This window comes from Lepisma saccharinum, chromosome 5, assembly GCF_977018435.1.
Source record: "Lepisma saccharinum chromosome 5, izLepSacc3.1, whole genome shotgun sequence".
NCBI lineage: Eukaryota > Metazoa > Arthropoda > Insecta > Zygentoma > Lepismatidae > Lepisma > Lepisma saccharinum.
Window position 1 is genome coordinate 317,499 of NC_139233.1, and position 21,834 is coordinate 339,332.

The 21,834-nt window shown below is 37.2% G+C and overlaps 1 protein-coding gene across 1 annotated transcript in view; it reads right to left on the reverse strand.

Annotated features, from left to right (window-relative positions):
* Ns4 (Nucleostemin 4) overlaps nucleotides 1-21,834 on the reverse strand; it is a 52,891-nt gene that overhangs the window by 16,323 nt on the left and 14,734 nt on the right. Inside the window, exons 3-8 of the mRNA XM_083121949.1 lie at nucleotides 14,351-14,477; nucleotides 10,644-10,854; nucleotides 4,981-5,121; nucleotides 4,259-4,469; nucleotides 2,850-2,945; nucleotides 523-611 (exon numbers count right to left, since the gene is read on the reverse strand). Coding sequence (XP_082978075.1) covers nucleotides 523-611; nucleotides 2,850-2,945; nucleotides 4,259-4,469; nucleotides 4,981-5,121; nucleotides 10,644-10,854; nucleotides 14,351-14,477 — 875 coding nt within the window. The remainder of the gene's footprint in view (nucleotides 1-522; nucleotides 612-2,849; nucleotides 2,946-4,258; nucleotides 4,470-4,980; nucleotides 5,122-10,643; nucleotides 10,855-14,350; nucleotides 14,478-21,834) is intronic.

The following is a 21,834-nucleotide window of genomic DNA, read 5'->3' on the forward strand; positions in this document are numbered from 1 at the left end:
AATAAACTTAATATTCTGGTAACAACATAAATGTGCTATTAGAAGGGCTATGTTTATTTTGTGTAGTAAGTGCAGTTTTAAAATCAAATTTAGGATTATACTCACGTTTTTAAAACCAAAATGTCATTTTATATACCACTTTTTCATCACTATAACAGCGAAATTTTATTTTCTTTACTGCTATTGAATCTGAAATTTACTGTTTTTGTACCGAAATTTTGCTTCTTTATTTACCAATACTCTACTGATAAGGCAAAACATTAAGATTTGTTTTATATTTGATTTCTCCTGATACATTGACTGGGCTTCTTAATCACTGTAGTTGCTTTATTTTACACCAATGTTTCAGATACTCATTCCGTTTTTGTCTCTCAAATGTGGGTCTACAAGGAAAACTACAATGGCTAAAAGTCCAAGCAATTCATCATGCATCAACAACCACTCATCAGTTGCAAAGAATTGGTTTCTCGTATGCAGGAAATAGAAAAGCAAAAGTTTCTCCACACAATGCTGTATTCTTACTTCTATGGTTTCTTCTATTTCAATGCCTTCATCATCATACTCCATTTCCATCTCGTCTGCAATCTTCTTCTGCCACGATGACAAATCAACTGCAAGAGAGAGAATACAAAGTATGAATTTTCACACCATGCAACTTTCACACATTTTTAATTTCTTATTCTTATTGATGCATATCTGACCCTACCAATTTTCTTCATAACTTTGACAATGATGGTATCGATATATAACAAGAAAGAAATAATGTAAACTTTTTTCTAGCACTGATAAGTATCAATATAAAGCTTACTGACACCAATAAGGGATAATCTGCTGATCTAGTATAAATAAAACTAGGAATGTTGCTGATCATTCATCCCTTTTATTTTTATACGTGTAACCAGATGACTATAATGTGTTTGGCCTAAGATACAGAAACTGCATTTTTAGACATTTATTTTATAAAACTTGGATATATGAATTAATACCTTGACTGAAACAAAACAGCAAAATATACTAAATTACAGCCTACTTACACTATTGTCTGTGTTCCCATAGTTTTCATATTGTGAAGTTTGATTTGGAAATAAAACATTTAAAAAAATGATTTTTATGTAAATGTATAATAATTATCCAAATCAAATCAAAGTTCACAAGCTGACAGTCTTAAAATTGTCCAATACTGACAGGAGCACGCATATTTCATGTTTGACAAAAAACGTGAAATAATACAGTGTAGTCACATTGTATCTAAAGATATCTGTTTGGCGGATATATGGAGTTACGCAATTTACTCTGACAAGCTTACTTTTTATTTTTCCACGCAAATTTTTTCGCGATCGATTTCGCCACCCTTCTGGTGGCTTTGTCAGGCATGTAATGTCTGGCTGCGGGCGGCAAGGTTCTTTCTTCTTCTGCTTGTGCTCGTGGTGGCGCTAGTTGACATGGTCCCTTCACTTTCTGCCATTCCGGTGATGGTGTAGTGCTTCCTTCTTTTGCCACATATCAGGGTTTTGGCACTGTAGGTGTCGGTTCTTGGTCTCGTCGTCTGCATCCGCGGAAAGGCATTTGTTCGCATGCGCAGGCGGGCTTTTTTGTGAATGCTTAATGCCGTGCTTGGTTTCTTGTCGTGCGGGGGGAACAAGTTGGGTGGGTATGTATTCCTGATAGCGGAAAACCAGGTGTTATTGAGGGCCCCAGTGTTAGTGTTGAGGTCAGCAGCAGTGGTCACTATTGCATAGGTTCCTTTTGAGAACCTTTCCAAGGTGGATTTTGCTTGCATGGCTATTTTGGCAGAGTCTATGTTTTGGTTTTCGTCTATAAGGTGGCAGGAAAGGCTTGTTCTTCTCCTCTCAAGTTGGTGGTCAGCATCATGCTCCTTGAGCCTATCATCAAGTCGGCGCTTAGTCATACCTACATACTTACTTTTACAAGTGCAGGTAGATGCCACTTCTTGCATTGGGGTTGGTGTAATATTGTTTGAAATGGGTTAGGTGGGAGGCCATGGAAGGAGGGGGTTGGTCAGCTATCTTGAAACTTTGCTTGGTTAAAACTTTTTGAATTTTCAGGATGTCGGGGGAGGCCAATCCATTTTTCTTTTATCCTTTTTTTTCTGGGGGTGTGGCTGGTTCATTTTTCTTTTGGTAGTGTCTAGGAGGTGGAGGAGTTCCTGTCGGCTGTACCCATTGCTAATGCCAAGGGAGTGTACACATTGCAGTGTTAATTTTTCGTTTTTGAAAGGTGCGAGTTGTATTTTGTTACCAGGTTCTGTCACGAAATGAACCCATAAACATGAAACTTAGGGTTCTGAGGTTTGAATTATCCAGTAAGTTATGAAAATCACAGAAAATTGATTAATTCTGCTGTAAATATCTGAGAAGCAAAAACTGACTCCTTTACACAGGAATAAACTTAATACCCTGAAAAGTATATAAATGTGCTATTAGAAATGAAATGTTAATTATGTGCAATAAGCATAGTTTTTAAATCAAATTTAAGTTTTTATTCACCCTTTTAACACTGAAATGCCATTTCATATACTGCTATTCATCACGAAATGTGCCAAGTTTTTGTACCGGAATCTTCTTTTATTCACCATAAATACTATGTGGCTCTATCAATTAATCTGTCCTATATCTAGTATCATTTCAATAGCATTTCAATATTTCTAGAAAGATACATAAATGCTGATCCTGAACTGAAAAGAATTATAACCGAATCTTCTGTAAAACAATCCAGAAACACCTCTGAACATACAGTTTTTCAATCAGACATTAATTCTTCTATGTGTATTGTATAACGTATTTTGCAAAGGGAATCCTGAAATTTCTCCACGTGCAATCTGGACTCACCTTGTCCTTTCACTATGTCCTCGCAGGCTTCCAACAGCTTCTTTGCCCCTTCAGCAGCCATCCTCAGTCTCCCTTTGCGACGGCGGATCTGAAGACCTGGAATATTGCATTAGAAAAATATCACAAGGATGAACCGATGGGAAACTTTTACCAAGATCAATTAAGTACAAATATAAAACTACTAATACTATAAAACAACAACTTTGTGATGCAAGAACCCTTCAGGGTCAACGCCCACCAGGCAGATTGAGATGCGTAGTTAGTCAACGAGTCCCACGCCATGTTTTCTGGCTTTCAACTCTGGAGTCTGCTGCTATTGCTCAGGACGCAGAGGCAACACCAACATTCTTGGAGCTCCCTCTGGGGATTGAACCCAGGCTCACTCACATTAAAAGAGAGAGTGCTAATAATAACTGATACACCAAATTGATATAAAATAGCATTTTACATCATTTACAAAAAAATTCAAATGCAATGTCTACATAAGAAATTGTGTTTGAAAAACAGTGAATGCATTGCAAACATCTTTTACATTTTTGCCAATATTGCATAAGTAAAACATAAGAAAAAAGCACTGGTTGAAAAATAATCACACATTCACATTTTATGTTTTTAATAACACAGCATATTTTATTTAAAAAAATAATTTTAGAAAGCACTTGTTAAAAATACCAGCAATTAACATTTTCATTAAATTGGGCACACACAGAAGACGTACCACGTCGAATTTTCAGTGAAAAATGCAGGTTAGATCAGGACTCGGACCCAGGTCTCTGGTATACCATGCCATTTCTCTACCACTGAGCTACCAAGCCAGCCTGGCTTCACCTGATCTTTTGCTGCTGCTGTTGTACCTGTGTGCAATTGTCTCTGCTAGTGCTACCGCTGATGTCTACAGTGTTTCAAAGGAAACAGATCCCATTGCAGTATCACCAGTAGAGACGACTCCACACAGTAAAACAGCAGCAGCAAAAAATCAGGCGAAACCAGACCAGCTTGGTAGCTCAGTGATAGAGCAATGGCATAGTATGCCTGAGATCTAGGTTCGAGTCCTGGTCGAACAAGCATTTTTCAATGAAAATTCAACATAGTACATTTTGTGTGTGTGTGACTAATTTAATGAATTTACCAATTAACATTTTGTTTTGTAACTCAAGTATGTCAGATCATGATATGTTTATACACTAAAAAACTAAATATCTTTGGATTGGAGAAATAGTATGTTAATTTGTCACGTGGTGCTCGCCCCTTAATCGACCATCTAGGCCATACATCATGTGGCTGCATCACCAGCCATCAGATATCTAAAGGTTAAAACCTAAGATTTATTGCCACCATCTTAAATTTCTCCCAATCTATCCAAACCCTGTCCCTCCCTCAGCCACTCTAGGTGAAAACAAACAACTCACCCTCAGAAGAAGACTGGGAACCACGCAGGTTGTATCCTGGATATGATGTGAAAGTTAAGATGTGCAACTCAGGATACTTGGACTGGAAATAATCCTTCCATGCAACAATCAGGGGTGCTGGAGCAAGATCTATCTTATTCAGGACCAATATCATGTCTTTCTTCATCACCTGTGTCACGTGATGATACAAAGATGGAGGGAACATGAGTGCCTAGAAAGAAACAATTTGTTGCTTAAAGAAAACACAATAAATAACGTATGTTTTAGGTCTCTCCGATAACATAGTGGTAATGCTATAAATTGAAGGGCTCTGGTGTAAAACAGGGTAAGTGACATTTTCAGTTACAAATTAAAATGTGCCATCTTTTAATTTTCAAGCGAAATTGCCATGTCATACAATTTACATTGGGCTTGGTGAAGCCTTGTAAAATTGGTAAACACAACATGAAAACAATTTATCTACAGTATAGCTTCTAATAACCTTTTTTCCTTAATGAACTCAAAAATTACCAAAATGTCACTTACCATGTATTACACCTGAGCCCTTCAATTGTAATCATGGGGTCCGAGGTTACATCCTCCTGTAGATGCACGTACCACTACTGTGGACAGGTGCAAGAAATAAAGTAAAAGATAAATTTGGTGCAACTAAGGGTCAATTTTAGTGCAATGGTCAGTTATTAACTAAAATTTAAGCAAACTCCTTGATTATAACAACTCACCGCAAAACGAATATCCACAATAATCAAGACTATGTCTGACATCTCAAGCACTCTCCATAGCTGACGCCACGTTTCGAGGTTCAACTCAAAGTAGCTCATTTCCTTCCGATCAACTTTTCTCTGTAGCTCTGAAACATATTCCTGAAATATAATGAAACAGTATTTAATTATAGTAACAAATATTAATGGCTATCTAATACTCGTATTAATAAACACACTACCTTTTTTCCTTGAAAGAGAAGTTCTGCTATTCTTTATTACGAGGGCTATTTTTTAAGTAAGGTCCATTTTGCAATAAAAATGAAGTAAGTAAATGTTTTTATTTTCTGAATTTACATACACTTCTCTATTTTTCTACATAATTTCCTTCCCGGTTTAAACATTTATTGTAACGAACTATGAGTTTTGGGATACCCTCCTCATAGAACTCTGCCACATGTGATGATAGCCAGTTACTCATGGTCGTTTTCACTTCTTCAACAGTGTCTAAACGTTTGCTGCCGAGGAAGGTCTTCAGATGGCAGAAGAGGTTGTAGTCGATAGGTGCAAGGTCTGGACTGTATGGCGGATGGTCAACACATCATCGCCGGTCTAAGTGAAAGCAAAACAGACACTTTCAAAGCACAAGATAATGGCAACTGTGTTTTGGGACAGACGGGGTGTTTTGTTAGTGGACTTTTTGCCGCAAGGAACAACAATTAACCGAGCTTCCCACTGTGAGACCCTAAGAAAGGTTCGTCGAGCTATCCAGAACAAACGGCATGGAATGCTGTCAGTCGGTGTCATACTGAATTACTGATTCTTGATGATGCAAGGCCACATGCTGCGGCTCAAACTCAAGATCTGATCTATTTTTTTGGCTGGGAGGTATTCGATCATCTGCCAAACAGTACAGACCTGACCTTGCACCTAGCGACTACCACCTCTTCCACTATCTGAAGACCTTCCTGGGCAACAAGCGTTTAGACACTGATGAAGAAGTGAAAATGACCGTAACTGGCTATCATCACAGGCGGCAGAGTTCTATGAGGAGGGTATCCAAAAACTCATAGTTCGTCACGATAAATGTTTAAACCGGGCAAGGAAATCATGTAGAAAAATAGAGAAGTGTATGTAAATTCAGAAAATTAATGTGTTTTAGAAAAACATTTACTTACTTCGTTTTTATTGCAAAACGGACCTTACTTAAAAAATAACCCTCGTATAATGGCCTAGTGAGGGGTGCCTACAGGGGGGATCATAGGAATTTTGGGGGGAGGGGGACAAAATTTCATAGTTTACCTACCATAATATATATAAACCAGGTCACCAAGAAAGTTCATGCGGTTTTTACAACTGCCCGTAGTATTCGTGGGGTAGTACGCAGTTCAGCCGCCAGGGGTACATGTATGTGTGATTGGCGGAAAGCTCATTCCTTGGCACGTCGGCTAACGTAGATAACAGCTCGCAGTCGATAGTTCGGGAGCAAGTATTCGCGGTGAACCATGGCTGTGTCGAATGCAGTAATCAGGGTGTGTTTACTGTATGAGTACAAGTTGGGCACAAAAGGAGCGGAAGCAGCAAGAAAAATATGTGCAGCATTTGGAGAACGTACAATTAGTGAACGGACAGCGTAAAAGTGGTTTCAGACCTTCTCGAGTGGCGATGAGACACTGGCAGACAAACCTCGATCAGGCAGACCGAAATCTCTCGATGTGGACCAACTGAAGGCAGCAATTGAAGAGGATTCAAGTCAAACGTGTCAAGAACTTGCTCAACGATTTGCGATAAGTGCTGAAACAATTCGTGTGCACTTGCATGAGCTTGGCAAATCATGGAAACTGAGTAAGTGGGTCCCGCAGGAGCTGACTGCTGCGAACCATCTCCAACGACTGAACATTTGCGCTTCCTTGCTCACTAGGAACAACAACTGTCCAATTTTGGGCCGCATTTTGACGTGTGATGAAAAGTGGGTAATGTACGATAACAAGAAATGCTCATACCATTGGCTATCGTCAAATCACACCATACCTTTAACTGCAAAACCTGCTCTTCATCAGCGGAAGGTGCTGCTGTGTGTCTGGTGGACTACGGCTGGGATTGTGCATTATGAGTTCTTGGAAAGTGGTAAAACCATCAACAAAGAGGTGTACTCCACGCAATTGCAAAGAGTGGCCGAACAGCTTGCAAAAAAACAACCTGCATTAGTGAATAGGAAGCGTGTTCTTATCCACCAAGACAACGCTAAACCGCATACAGCAAAGATGACCCTGGAGGTGATTTCTTCTCTCGCCTGGGAACTTCTGCCACATCCAGCGTATTCACCCGATATCGCTCCATCAGACTACCATCTTTTTTTTGTCTATGGACAACCATATGCGCAATCGACATTTCCAAACTCGCGAGGAGGTTGAAAACGCGGTGGTGCAGTTTTTTGCGGCCCTACACAAAGACTTTTTCAAACATGGCATCTACAGGTTTGTACAAAGATGGGAGAAGGTTGAAGAAGCAGATGGTGGATATTTTGCAGAATAAATATAAGGTAAACTCATTTGTTTTGGACCTTTTCTTCTTTGTACTAAACCCGCATGAACTTTCTTGGTTACCTGGTATTTATAACTTACGATTTGCGAGTATCTAGGTAACTCCTGCGATGTTTCGGGATGCAACTGCTCCCTTCCTCAGGCTGCTCACGTTTGGGTTATATATAAATCATAACCACTTCAAACTCTCCATAGGTACAGGATATAGGATTGGTAAAAGGTGTGTGGTTAAAAAACAATAAAAATCTAAAATCCATTACAGGTGCAGGTCCGACTACCATGCTGTTTCCCCGATTGGAAACTGCCTTGTCACCGTGGAGTGTTGTAAAATGTACACGTTGGGTGACTTTGCGCCTGTTAACACGTTTCTTGGAGTAACGTGAGTCTACCTTGTGACAAGCACGAACTCCTGATGTAATTGATAAAATGTAAAGCATCCAGGTACAACATTAGATATTTTCAACATCAAAATTAAAGTTTTGGCCCGATAATTAGAGAAATAAACGTTCAGATACGCCTTGTATATATTTAAAAATTACGTTCATTAAACTTTAGAAAATCCCCAAAATTTGTTTTTAATTTCACAGTTGCTGGACAAGGTTTTTGATTGATTTAGTTTATTTTACTTCGCGTTTTGTGCCTCTTGGCTAATTTGCGAAGATGGGGATGAGTGATGAAATTGATGATGGACATTCACAAACAACCAAGCCCGACCGGGATTCGAACCCGGGACCCTTGCTGGACAAGGTAAGTTATTCCCTATAACAATAAGGTTTCGTAAAGGTTATCCGTTGTCCCTTGTTATTTTGTAGTTAATTATAAAATTATGTTGACTTGTTGCAACCCACGTGCATTGTCATACAAAGAAAGACACCCCTAGACAAATCAGAGCCGAGTACGGAATGCACCGAACGCTTGTGTGCGGAGGTAAAGATGGGTCAGGTAAGTAACAATGTTTTCCTTTTCCCGTGGATTCTTTGATGATTCGGTCTCAATAATTGGATGACTTATTGATGATCTTGTTGGCAGTGAAGTCAATTCTATGGTCCTCCTAGATGGTATGTTCTGCTAACCCTGATTTCTTGGGATGAAAATTCTTGATGTAGCTAGCGTGTTCTTTGCAACGTTGTTCATTAGCTCTCGAAAGCTCTGAAGCATATCTGGAAATCACCTAATTTGATATACCGAGAAAAACTCTTCATGTAATTTGGTGTATCCATAAATATATAAAGTATCAGATTAATTCTAGAAAGCTTTCCTGTTCAGTGGGCTCATTTCTTTGTTCGTGTGAACAATTGAACTATCTGCTATCTGCTTGGATACTAATACAATTCCAAATATACGAGGGCCATTTTTCTTGTAGTGGCAACATTGTTGGTATATGCATGTCAGTTGTCGCTGGGACAAAAGACGATCAGGTCTTGTTTAGTCTTTTACTACAGATCGTGTGTAGGTGTTTGGTGCTGAATAGTACTGTTGTGTGGTAGAAGACGTTAAAGTGAAGTGTGTGTGTATAATACCGCCCTGAACAATGTTCACATGTGAAGAACAGCGAATATTCATCAAATTTCAGGTTGCACGGCGAATTCACAAGGGGTTACGCAAGGCATGTGGGGACCACGCTTTACTGTATCGAACAGTATCCAGATGGGCCAAGGCATTTGAAAGTGGTCGCGAATGAGCTGCGAAAGAACATGGTGGCAGGAATCCTCGCACAGCAACAGATCCACACCACCTTGATGCACTTCGCAGATTGCTAGAGAATAATTTGCGTTGGACATGTAGTGAATTAGCAAATGAACTGAAGATTTCACCATCCTCTGTATAGCAGATGCTAACTCGGGACCTCGGTCTGCGTAAGGTATCGGCAAAATGGGTACCGCATAACCTGATGGATGTTGAGCAATGCCACAGACGGGAATGCGCACGCATGCACCTTGGTGATTGGAAGGTAATGCATTCCTTGCTCACATTATTGCCACTGACGAGACGTGGGCCAGATCTTACGAGCTGGAATTGAAGCGGCAGTCGAATGAGTGGCATTTTCCAGCTTCACCACGTCAAAAAAAGGCAGACAGGAACCGGCAAATTTGAAGGTGGTGGTGATTGTGGCACATGACCATGAAGGGGTTATCCTTGCACATAGTGTTCGACAAGGTGTTACAGTGAATGCAGACTATTACGTCAGTTACGTTTGTGACCATTTGCACCCTGCTCTTACGTGCAAAAGACCACATCTCCTGCAATCAGGACACATCATTCTCCATGATAACGCAAGATGCCATACAGCACAAGTGGTGCAGAACATACTGCAACAACGGGATTGGGAGGTGTTGGAGCACCCACCTTGTTCTCCTGACATGAGTATCTGCAACTTTGATTTTTTCCCCAAGATGAAGGAACCGCTGAGGGGGAAACGCTTTCCAGACATCCTGAGCATCATTTCGGCCACAGGGCAGTCTCTGCCCACACTGGCAGGCATGAACGGGATCCATCAATGGCATCCAACGACTGCCAGATGTTTGGAAACGTTTTCACACAGCAGCAGGAGATTACATTGAAGGAATTCATGTCTCTTGCTCATACATGTTGCCACTACAAGAAAAATGGCCCTCGTATAATTTTGTGAACTGAAGCAATGCCAGGTGCTGATATTACTCTGATTGATCTATCCATCTGTCTGTCAACAAAATAAAAAAAAAATACAAGAATTGTCATTATAGCAATTTATATGTAACCAATAAAATTAAAAATGCATTGTGTGTATAATGACAATAACATAACTTTAATAAAACCGTAAGTTATATCGATTGGCTACTTTGGAAGTTATAAATGCTACAGATAAAATTTTGTAAAATGAATTCAGATTCAAATGATAATTAATTATGATATAACTTATGTTCATTAAGAATTGTTAAAATTTATAATCAAGAAACTGGGTGAAATGACAATGGAACATATTGCGGTTAAGAAGTAAATGCAACATATTTATTTTTGTATGCCTCACATTAATTGGCTTACATGAAGATTCACACAGTTTCCCTGTGGTCATCTTCCAGACTGCTTTAACAAGGATGAGTGGTATAAGCTAAACAAAATAAAAAGGTTGCGAAACACACAAGAGTCAGAAAAATGCCTTACCCTAAAGTATTTGTGCTCTTGTGCATCAAGTTGCTCTCGGGATGTGCGGACATTCCATGGTGGTCGTGTGGGAAAGTCCAGTTCTGGAGTAAACCAATCTTCACTCTTCACTTCCAGTTCGGATTCCTGTACAGGAACAATACCAAAGCGAGCTAATTCCTTATTTTCTTTTCGTTCCTCTGGGGTTTCACGAAAGAACTGGAGAGCATACCTGGCAATTGGCAAAGGAAATGGTTGATTTTCCATTAATCATCAAATTACAATGTTTTCAACTCATCTTTAAAAATAAATCAAGACCTTTTAACTAACAAGAACGTAACGTTTATTACTAGTAACTTTTCTGGATGTATCCATAATTGTGCCGGCTTGGTGGTGGAGCACATTAATTGGTGGATTTAGATCTGACTCATCCTCATCGCCGCGAAAGTGACCAAAAGGTAATATACAGTCCTCACAGAAAGTTTGGAATATTGTTATATTAGACAATAGGTGATAGACACGGCCTTGGAATGCAACAACGCATAGTATCTGTCTGGTGGACGTTTTCGTCTTTTCGCCGACATATGCCATCGTACTATCACTTATTGCCTAATACAACAATATTCCAAACTTTTTGTGAGGACTGTAAATAACAAAGATACAGCATTTTCTCATTTCCTGCCCACATCAACAGTGTAGTGGATAATATTAAAACATGCGGCTCAACAGCCTGTGAGGGCCAGGCCTTACCTACCGACTGCCGGCCTCATTCCAAAAGGCCGAAATCTCAGGAGAAAAATTGTTACACTTCCTCCAGGAGACTCGAACCTGCACACGTCCCGTCCCGTAGCTGCAGCCCAAAGTCTGATGCCTGAGACTACACAGCGCAGAGAGTGATTACTGTTGCCACCTTGAAATCAAGCTATTCTCATTGGAGGTGCATTTTAATTGCTCCAATCCCACTTTAACCCCTTAAGTGTGGATGGTGTATATATACGCCCTCCGCATTGTGTTGCTGTAGTGCGGAAGGTGTATATATACACTTTATGTTTGTTTCAACTATATTCGATTTACTGTGGCATATAAAGGCACACAGACGTTTGCTGAGATAGTTCTAGCTGTAGTAGAAACAAAAAATAGTAGCAAGAGAGGAAAAAGAAAAAAGAAGAAGATGAAAAGAAAGAAGAAGGGAAAAATTAGTTTAGTCTTCTTCTTTTTCATTTTTTCCTCTCTTGCTACAATTTTTCTTTCTACTATAGCTCACCAAACGTCTGTGTGACTATAAATCAAATATAGTTGAAACAAACATAAATCGTATATACACGTATATGCTGTGATGTTCCTTTCGGGTGTTTGCCACTAGATTATTACATCACAGTAGATATTCAATCTCCCTGTGAGGCGGAGTTATGAGACTCTCTTTAACGTTATGCTACACTGAGCATTCTCAGGACGTACAATTAGGAAAAGAAATAGCTTCTTGCCATTTTACAAGTTTAATAATACCATTTACCTTTAAACTATCACTGCATAATAACACAACGATATTCACAAATACAAACACATTTCAATTAAGCTGTGGATTTTTCTGTATAACAGTTTTTTCACAAAATTAACATCTCACGCAACTCAAGTTACTTTTCCTTTTTGCGCACTGTTGTCCTGGCAATGGAATCAATAAAAGATTGGACAGTTCTACAAATATTTATAAACCGGAAATTACTTCCACTTCTGATGCCACTTTTAATTACACATAAGTCCAGAAACTATAAATTTGATAACACAAACCACAATATTACAGAAAATAAATAAATTAAACAGATTTCTGTGAAGTTAACAGAAAACAAATAAAACATTACATATGGCCAAAATTAACAAACCATATCAATGCCTTCTGCACTACAGCTGCAGAATGCGGAGGGCATATACTGAATTTGACGAAAAAACCTACATTTTCCAGTAGTGACTTCTTCAACAAATTTTACACTTAAGGGGTTAACTGTAAGTCCAGTTCTAATTTGCACGAGGTTGATTTAGAACAATCACTGGCAAACTTCTTACTTGCCATTTGTTAAAATGTTGATCCACATATTTCCATCCTGCATACGTCTGTAATGAAGCTTTATTCACATAAAGCATTAAAGATGCAAACATGAAACAATGAATGATAGGAACACAGGGTAATAAGAAGAACTGGAATGTCAGAGTTCTTTAATTGTACCATGGACAACAACAACATGAAAGAAAGAAATTTCCATATTTTATAGTCATAATAAAAAGTATAGTCAGAAGGGGAACAGGGCATCCTTGAGCGTTGTCGCCTTGTAATCAAGGGGTCCCAGGTTCGATACCCGGTGGAGGCACATAGTGGTTCGGATCCCACTTTAAACTGCAGGTCCAGTTCCGATTAACCTTAATGTGCATAAAGTGCTTAAAACAGCAACTCAACAACATCATCAGAAGGGGAACAAATTCTCTTATTACACCATCTAGCAATCAGAGTTTCAGTGTTATTAAGCACACAATAATCAGGCTAATCAGGAATGGACCTATAGTTTAAATTGGGATCTGAACCACTATGTTACAATGACAATCAGAAAAGTGTACATGAATCAGCATTTGTGTAATTGAAACCTGTAGTATAGACATGTATTTGCATTTAATCTTTTTTTTTTTAATTATTATTGGATATTATTTTTTTCCCCTTTTATGTGATGCCTTTTTATCTCTCTCTCCCTCATAGCATGGTGATAATGTCATCAATGGGTCTGATATCCAATGGAGGAACACAGTGGTCCGATTGGTTGATATGTTGTTTTAAGTCCACTTTACGCACAGTAAGGCCAATCGGGACTGGACCTACAGTTTAAAGTGGGATCCGAACCACTTGTGCCTCCACCGAGTCTCGAACCCGGGACCCCTTGATTGCAAGGTGACGACGCTACCTCTGTGCCATCGGGGAGACCCACACAGTGGTCTGGATCCCACTTCAAACTGTAGGTCCAGTCCCAGTTAGATTATCTGAGCATAAAATGGACTCAAAGCAAAAATCAAATCTCTCACTCTCTCACACCCACAGGGTGGTCACAAAGTCTGTAAGCAATCGCAGTATTGTTTTTTCATTAAATGTTTTCCAGATGCTGGGTTGGGAGAAGAACTTGTGTGGGATGAGCAACAAGATCACCTGACTTGAACATCATAGACTTTGCCATAAAGGGAATTTTGACATCTGAGGTGCATGCTGTGAAAATAAGGGACAGGATCATCTCCAGAAGAGGATAACCATTCTCACAATTTGAAAAGAATTCTGTTGAAACATTTGAGAAAGTGTGTTGAGACTGGTGGACCATGTTTTACATTTAGGAAATATGCTGTTCATCAGTTCTCCAATTGGTACCAAACTTTTCTGGCACATTGTTCTCTGTAAATAGGTGCAAACATAGCTAAGTGGAAGAAAATACTCCACAGCCTTAGTTTGCACTAGAAAAGAAGGCGAATAAATGCTTGTCAATTCAATTACAGCTTGTGTTAACTGAAATTAATCACACCACAAAACTATGTTAATTTTTACTGGCTACATTTTAGTTCTGGCCCCATCGAGATTTCATAACACCAAAGACTACAATATGCTGCTCACTTACTTCGGGTCCCATTTTAAAAGGTAGGTCCAATTCAGATTAGCTTATCAGAGCATAAAGTGGAATTAAAACATGGACCGTTCTGCGTACCTGTTTGCATCTCCTTTTCCCTTCCTGGCTGGTGGCTGCTCATTTATCTTCCTCACATTTTCACAGTCTCCAGCTTCATCATCTTCATCTTCCCGTTTTAACAAGAATGAAGAAAACCCCTTACGTCCTACAAACAAAAAGAATCAAGTTCATGATACACATTTGCATTTTTACTATGTTAAAAGTATATTAAAAGCTCCTTTAAAGTTCATATTATGCTAATCAAGACTGGTCCAATCATTTCCAGCCCTACATATTAGGATTGTAAGCTTTTTTATGAAGAGTTGGTCTCTTCCACTGTTTGTGAGGAAGCTTCTAGTTAATTCTTACTTTTTAATGTGTTGTTTGTCTTGTGCAGGTCCCTTAACAGCTTGCACTTTTAACATTTCTCAAAGGGCTTCTTACATCTCTTTGTTTTAAACTTTTATTTCTGAAGTTTAGGTAAGGGGATTTATAAGGTTCGCATAACCACTTTTTGTAGATGCAAAATGATATAATAGTTATTTTTAGTGTTTTTCCCAGAACGTTTTCAATCTTACACCAAGATAAACACACACACGTGACACACAACACAACCCTATTTGGCTAGTTGTGTACAGTGACAAAGGGTATATTGGCCATATGTGGCAATCCACCCAACAAATTTTATTCAATCAATCAAACCCCTTGATTACACTGTTTGATAACAGTACTTATTAAATACACTATCTTGAAATTTACTAAGTTCAACTGAAACAAAATCATTACAAAAATAAGTAATTACAAACATGCAATGAGCAAATACAGTATAACTCTGCAGGTTTCCTCTACTGTAGACAAAGAAATATACAAAAATAAGACTGGAATTCTGATGCTGGTGGTGGTGCTGTTATAATTCATGCACCAGCTTGATTGCAGTGAATAGGAATTTAAAGTTTTTGTTAACTTAATAGTGTTTAGTTGAATGCTGTTAGAATTTCCAAGTTTTTTCTCGGCCATATGCATGTGCATTCAAGTTAATTACGTTAAAAAAGGGCGAGCATGATCAAGAACATAATAAGTTAGTTGAAGCGTAGTCAGTATGACAATAAAAATAATATATTGTCATAACAACATTTGAAAAAGGTTAGGCTAAGTTCAAAGTTCCACATTTGTGCAATATTTATAACAATTTAGTCATAACAATTATTTTTGACTGGCAATATGAAAAACAAATATCTTCAATCATATGTGTTCTTTCAGACAAGAAAGATATGATACATTCAAATTTATAATTAAATTTATTGAAATTGTGTACATTTGCATTGGCTTCAAGGTTTATATACAAAGGTCAACTCTTTAAAAATTGTTCAGTGTACATTGTGATGTCATACTTGGTATTTTGTATCAACATTCAAAAAATGGTAATTGTGATCAATAGATAAGTATATTGTCATATACATAGTAAAATAGCTGAAACAGAGCAAATATGTACATTTACAACACAAACATTCAAGCTGTTAAGCACTTAGGGACAAAAATATAAAACAAAAACAATTGAAGATTGCACATACTAAAAAATCTGGCTTGAACTAGTAGCTCTGATACTAGTTGTCTGTGACTTGGTGAAGAGCTCAAGATGGAACAAAGATAAGTACAAATTTAGCATTATGGAATGGGGATATATTTGTACAATAATTGTTGCTTTTAAAGCATTAAACTTGGCAATGTGATAATAACTTGGATGCTTAAGTTATATAGAAGCCTTTTATGACTTGAATGAACTTTGATCATGATATAATCTGATAAAGATTCGAAAGTTGTGGAATGACACTGATATGTATAATAGATGCCATGTTGAATTGGAAGCAGTGAATAAGTATCTGTTTTCATCTTCCTTAAGGGGCTGGCTTGTGAATGTTACAGTTCCTCAAATGAGTGCTTGGAGGAAGGTCGCATAGAGTGACACTTATATGTTCTACGTTTGGAGGTGATTTGAGAAGATGATGAATTTCGAAAACTGAAGCTCAGAATTGTAGATACAAAGACTTTCTTTATCCTGGAAGGAGATAACAAAGATATATATATACATATTTTCTTATGTATAGCATTGATATCTTATAAATATTCTTGTAAACAAAGGCATAATTTGATGCTATTGTAATTTTGGTTGTTTCTAGTTTTTTCTTTCATTTTTATCAATATAATAATTATAAAGTTATCAGTATATGTAAACTTAAATTTTCTTTCCAATATAGCACCATAGCTACTACCTATTGTGCTGATGCTGAGTTGGAGTTATACTGACAAACATGGTTAAACTTAGATTATGACACTCAAATGGTACAATTATTGGATAGGAAGGAATAAGTTATTGAGTTGTGAATATTCTTGTTTCTGATATTAGTTTCAATACCTAACATTATGGAGAAGGAGATCACATTGGCTGACATTGTGATGATGCTCAAATCGCAGCAGGCGGAAATGAAAGAAGGTATCTCTGCAGTGCAAGGTGAAATGAAAGAAGGTATCTCTGCAGTGCAAGGTGAAATGAAAGAAGGTATCTCTGCAGTGCAAAGTCAGATGAAAGAAAGCATTGAAGCCAGTAAAGCTCAAAGTAAGGAACTTAGAGAAATTAAGGTAGATATTTCACAGTTCCGTAAGGAATGCTTAGATAGAACAGAAAAGTTAGAAAAGAAAGTTCAATTACTGGATCAAAGGATGAATGATGAGCTAGTTTATCTTGCTGCGGATATGGATAAAAAATTAGACTATACAGTTAGTAATTTATCCAAACAGTTTACTTCTCAACTGGACCAATGTCTTGAGGTTTGTGCTCAGTGTAGTGTATCACTTGGTACATTAAGTAATGATCTAATTAAGTTACGAAGTGAAACCAAGTATGCTCATTCAACTGAACCACAGGTTGATGTCAAATCTATTGGCATACAACATGATGAGGTTGATAAAGAAGTTATGTCTAGCAGTGCAAGGCATATTATTATCACTCGCGTTCCAGAGAATGATGCAATTAGGAGTGATGTTGATAGTGATAAGTCGGTGGATATTAGTACAAGGCACAAGTATTATAGAGATGATGAATTGCATAAGTTGCATGATGTAAATAATAAAGGCAATATCAACTCTTCTTTGGAATTAGGTGTTAAGAATGCACTTCTACAAATAGAAACCAATATCATGAGTGTAGTTAATAATGCATTAACACCATTATCAACTCATGATATAATAGCAGTTAAAAATACAGCTAAAGCACAGAGTGAATTTACACCTCGAATGAGTTCTCACACTGTAAATCAGAGACAACATACAGTTGGGAATAAAGATGAAGTTTGTCATGGTTCACCAAAAAGTAGTCTTGTTAGACATAATATAGGAGTGAATACTGAATCTGAGATGTATAATAGTACAGATTCAGATCATGATAGAGTAAGTATGCTTAGTGGTCCATACCGAAATACAAGATTAGCATCTAAGCGTCGAAAATTGAGGAAGAACAAATCAGTTGCTAATAATAATGTTGATGACAAAATTTCATATGCACAACATGATGCTGGTCATATGACTAATGTTAGTCATTCAGTAGATGTTCCATTGACTAATTGTAATAAGAGTCAAATTAAAGTTCTCATTAAACCACAGGACTTGAGGCATTTCCCTCATTTTGATGGGATATCTTTAGAGTTTGCACCATCGGAATTCTTAGAAAAAGTAGAGGAAAACCTAGATATTTATGACATCAAAGAAAGTCAATTCTTGAAGTACATACCAAAACTTCTAACTGATTGTGCTAGAACTTGGTACTTAGAAGTAAAGAATCAGTTTACCACTTATTCTGAATTTAAAGAGGCTTTTTTGGCACATTATCAGAATGACCGCTGGAAATCAGTAAAGTTGACTCAAACTTTGAATTCTCCTTTTACAAAAGAGAGTAATGTAAGCCTGTTACAATATGCGAATAAGAACTACAAAATTTTGAAGTCTACTCAGCCTCATGCTGAAGAACCTCATTTGATAGCACAATTAGCCTCATTATTACCGCACAGGATTAGTGAACACATGGTGATTAATAACGTACGTACATTGCACCAAACGTTGCAAGTAATTGAAAATTTTCAATCTTTAAGAAATAATCCTGCACGGTTCAATGACATGAACAGAAATAATTATAATCCAAAGAATAAGGCTAGAGTAGCAAATGTTTCATGTGCTAATGATCAAAATAGAAATAAGGATAGGTATTCTAGTAAATCCTATAGAAATTCTAGGACTTTTAATAAAAATAATAACAAACAATCATCTTCTGATGTTGGTAATCGAGTTCAACAGCAGCGTGATAAACAATCATCTGATACAAGGGTGCATAACACAGTACAACAGGAAAACTGTTGATTGCTCATGATGTAGGAGGTACCATGGGCATAAATCAGGTACGAAATCCTCCATCCAGATATGCTGATAATAATAAGTCAAGCCAATATAAGGTTAATAAAAACAACAATAATAAGTCTAGTGTTAATATTCCTAGATTAGATGATGTACAATTGTTGGGAGACAGTATGTTAGTTAGGTTTGCTCAAAACATATTAGGATATAGATGGGAGAAAAATTTCTCTGGTGCTAGATGCATTGGCTTGTGTGTCTCAGGACAAACCATAGATGACCTGAGACAACGCATTGAAAATGCATCTGGACTTTCAGATAAGGTATTATTAATGATTGGCACTAATGACTTGATGCGGAAAAGGTCCATTGAGCAAATGAAGTCATCCTTTACACGACTAATGAGTCTGTTAAAAAACAAGTGTTTTAAAATTTTAATATTATGCTTACCACCTCTCCCAAGATACATGTCATCTTCTAATGAACCTATTTGGCAGACCTGGAACAGTTTTAATTTATATCTAATGTCCTTACATAACGATTATAATGTAAAAGTATATAATGTTTCACCTTTGTTTTTCTTGGAAAGTGGTCACATTGACGAATCCTTATATCAGAAATATTTTGGTCATCCATCCAGAAATAATATAGATATGGTACATTGGAATAAAGCTGGCATGGATAAAGTTAGACAGTTTTTGTCTAGTATGGGTGTGTGTAGCTTGCAACAAACCCAAGTTGATAGGACATCTCCTGATATAAGTGTACAAGCTACAGTGCATAATATTAGTAATATAAGTGCAAGTAAGGACTTAAATCCAGATATTATAGAATATTGTCCTACTGACAATAGTGATTCTTTTTGGAGAAAAAACTAGATGTTGACCTTTGTTCTAAGGTGGGTATCGAAGGTCTTAATATAAATCCTGCCATTTGTGAAGTGAATATTGGTGATTGGGAACAAGAATTTCAATATAACAATTGTGACCAAGGAAAGGAAATTCCGATACCTCAAAATGCTTTCATTAAAAAGCACAACACAGCAAAAATTAGTGTTAAAATTTGTGATAAAACATACATAGCCCTTTGTGATAGTGGAGCTGAAATCAGTTTACTTTCACTTCAAGTGTGGAAAGATATAAATATAAAGGCTACTAAACCTAAACTTTTACCTGCCACGAACATAAAATTGGTCGATTTTGCCGGGAACAAGAAATCTAAAATTTTAGGTATGGTGAAATTACACATAAACATCGAAAGTTTACAAATTTATGTACAGTTTATAGTTGTGCAAAATCTACAGGTCAGTGTAATTTTAGGTTTAGATATATTATATGCTATGAGGGCATCTTTAGATTTTATGAATAAAACTTTGATTTGTGGTTCTACACAAAATCCAATTTTTGCACAATTCATTCCAATAGTGAGTGATCATGAAGAGTTGTGTTATTTTGATTGTGCTCAAGTAGATTTGGGTCAAAAGTTAGAAATACAGCCAATCCATACTAAGAACAAATTCAGTGAATATGTGAATAAGGCAGATTCTCTGACAAATGAACAGAAATTTATGTTTATTCAGCTTTTAGTAGAATTTGAAGACATATTTTCTAATAGACCAGGTTTGTGCAAAAATTATGTACACAAAATGGTATTAGATACCAATGAACCCATAGTAGGAAGAAACTATCCCATACCATATGCTTATAGGGATAAAGTTCGAGAGCAAATAAAAACCATGCTTGAATGGGATGTCATTGAGCTTTCAGATTCCGAATATCTTTCTCCACTTTTGGTTGTTCCAAAACCTGGTGGAGGTATCCGATTATGCGTGGATCTAAAAGGAATCAATCGCCATGTAAAATTAATTCAGGTGCACCCTATTAAAATACAGGAATTGTTGGTAGAATTTCAGGATTGCAAATATTTTACATCAGTAGACCTTTTGAATGCTTTTTGGCAAATAAATTTGCATCATGAAAGCAGAAAATTTACTGCCTTTATGTTTGAAGGTGTACTTTACCACTTCAAAAGAGTAGTTTTTGGTTCCGTTAATGGAACAGCTGTTTTTGTTGATGCACTTAATCGTGTATTGGCTGACTGCAGAGAATTTGTGGTAGTTTATGTAGATGATGTCATTATTAAATCTAAAGATTTTGCATCACATCTACAACATGTTAATACAGTACTGCAGAAGTTAAAGCAAGCGGGCATGACATTAAAACTGGAAAAATGTGAATTTTGTAGGTCCGAAATTAAATTTTTAGGACACATTATCACTTCTCTAGGATATAAGAAGGATCCTAAGTATGTGCAATCAATTATGGCTTTACCTATTCCTAATTCTTTGAAGCAACTACAGAAAATTCTAGGTTGCTTTAATTGGATCAGTAAATATATAAAAAATTATGCAATTATTGCACAACCAATGTATGACTTGCTAAAAACCAAAACTAAATGGCAGTGGACTGAGAAAGCTTCAATAGCCTTTCACACTCTGAAAGATAAAATTAGTGAGCATGTGCTTTTAGCCTTCCCTAATTTTACACACACATTTTATGTACAAACTGATGCCTCGATGATAGGTGTGGCTGGATACTGCTTTCAGGTAATTGATGGTGATTTCAAACCTCTTGGTTTTGTAAGCAGGTTACTTCGAAACTATGAGAAGTCATACACATCCACAGAAATGGAAGTTTTAGCCATATTATATACAATAGATAAATTTAGTTCACTGCTTAAAGGTAGACATTTCGTTGTGGTGACAGACCACAAAGCACTTACCTGGCTAGAAACTGCACATACTTGGAATGCACGCTTAACCCGATGGTTTGTGCAATTACAGCAGTATTCCTTTGATATACAGTACTGCAAGGGATCCGAGAATATTTTCGCAGATCTTCTTAGCAGAACTTTTCCTTTGCAGGATGATCTGATGTATCAAATTAACTCATTGGAGTTTAAAGATGTTTTAAAACCAATCACAGACATTAAGAGTTTAATTAAAGCACAAGAGAATGATGCAGAATTAATGGAAATAAGAGAATATTTAGTACATCCCTCAATTGATATTGTTAATCCAAGAGGTAGGACTTGGAGTAAGCAGTACGTACTTAGGGATAATATAT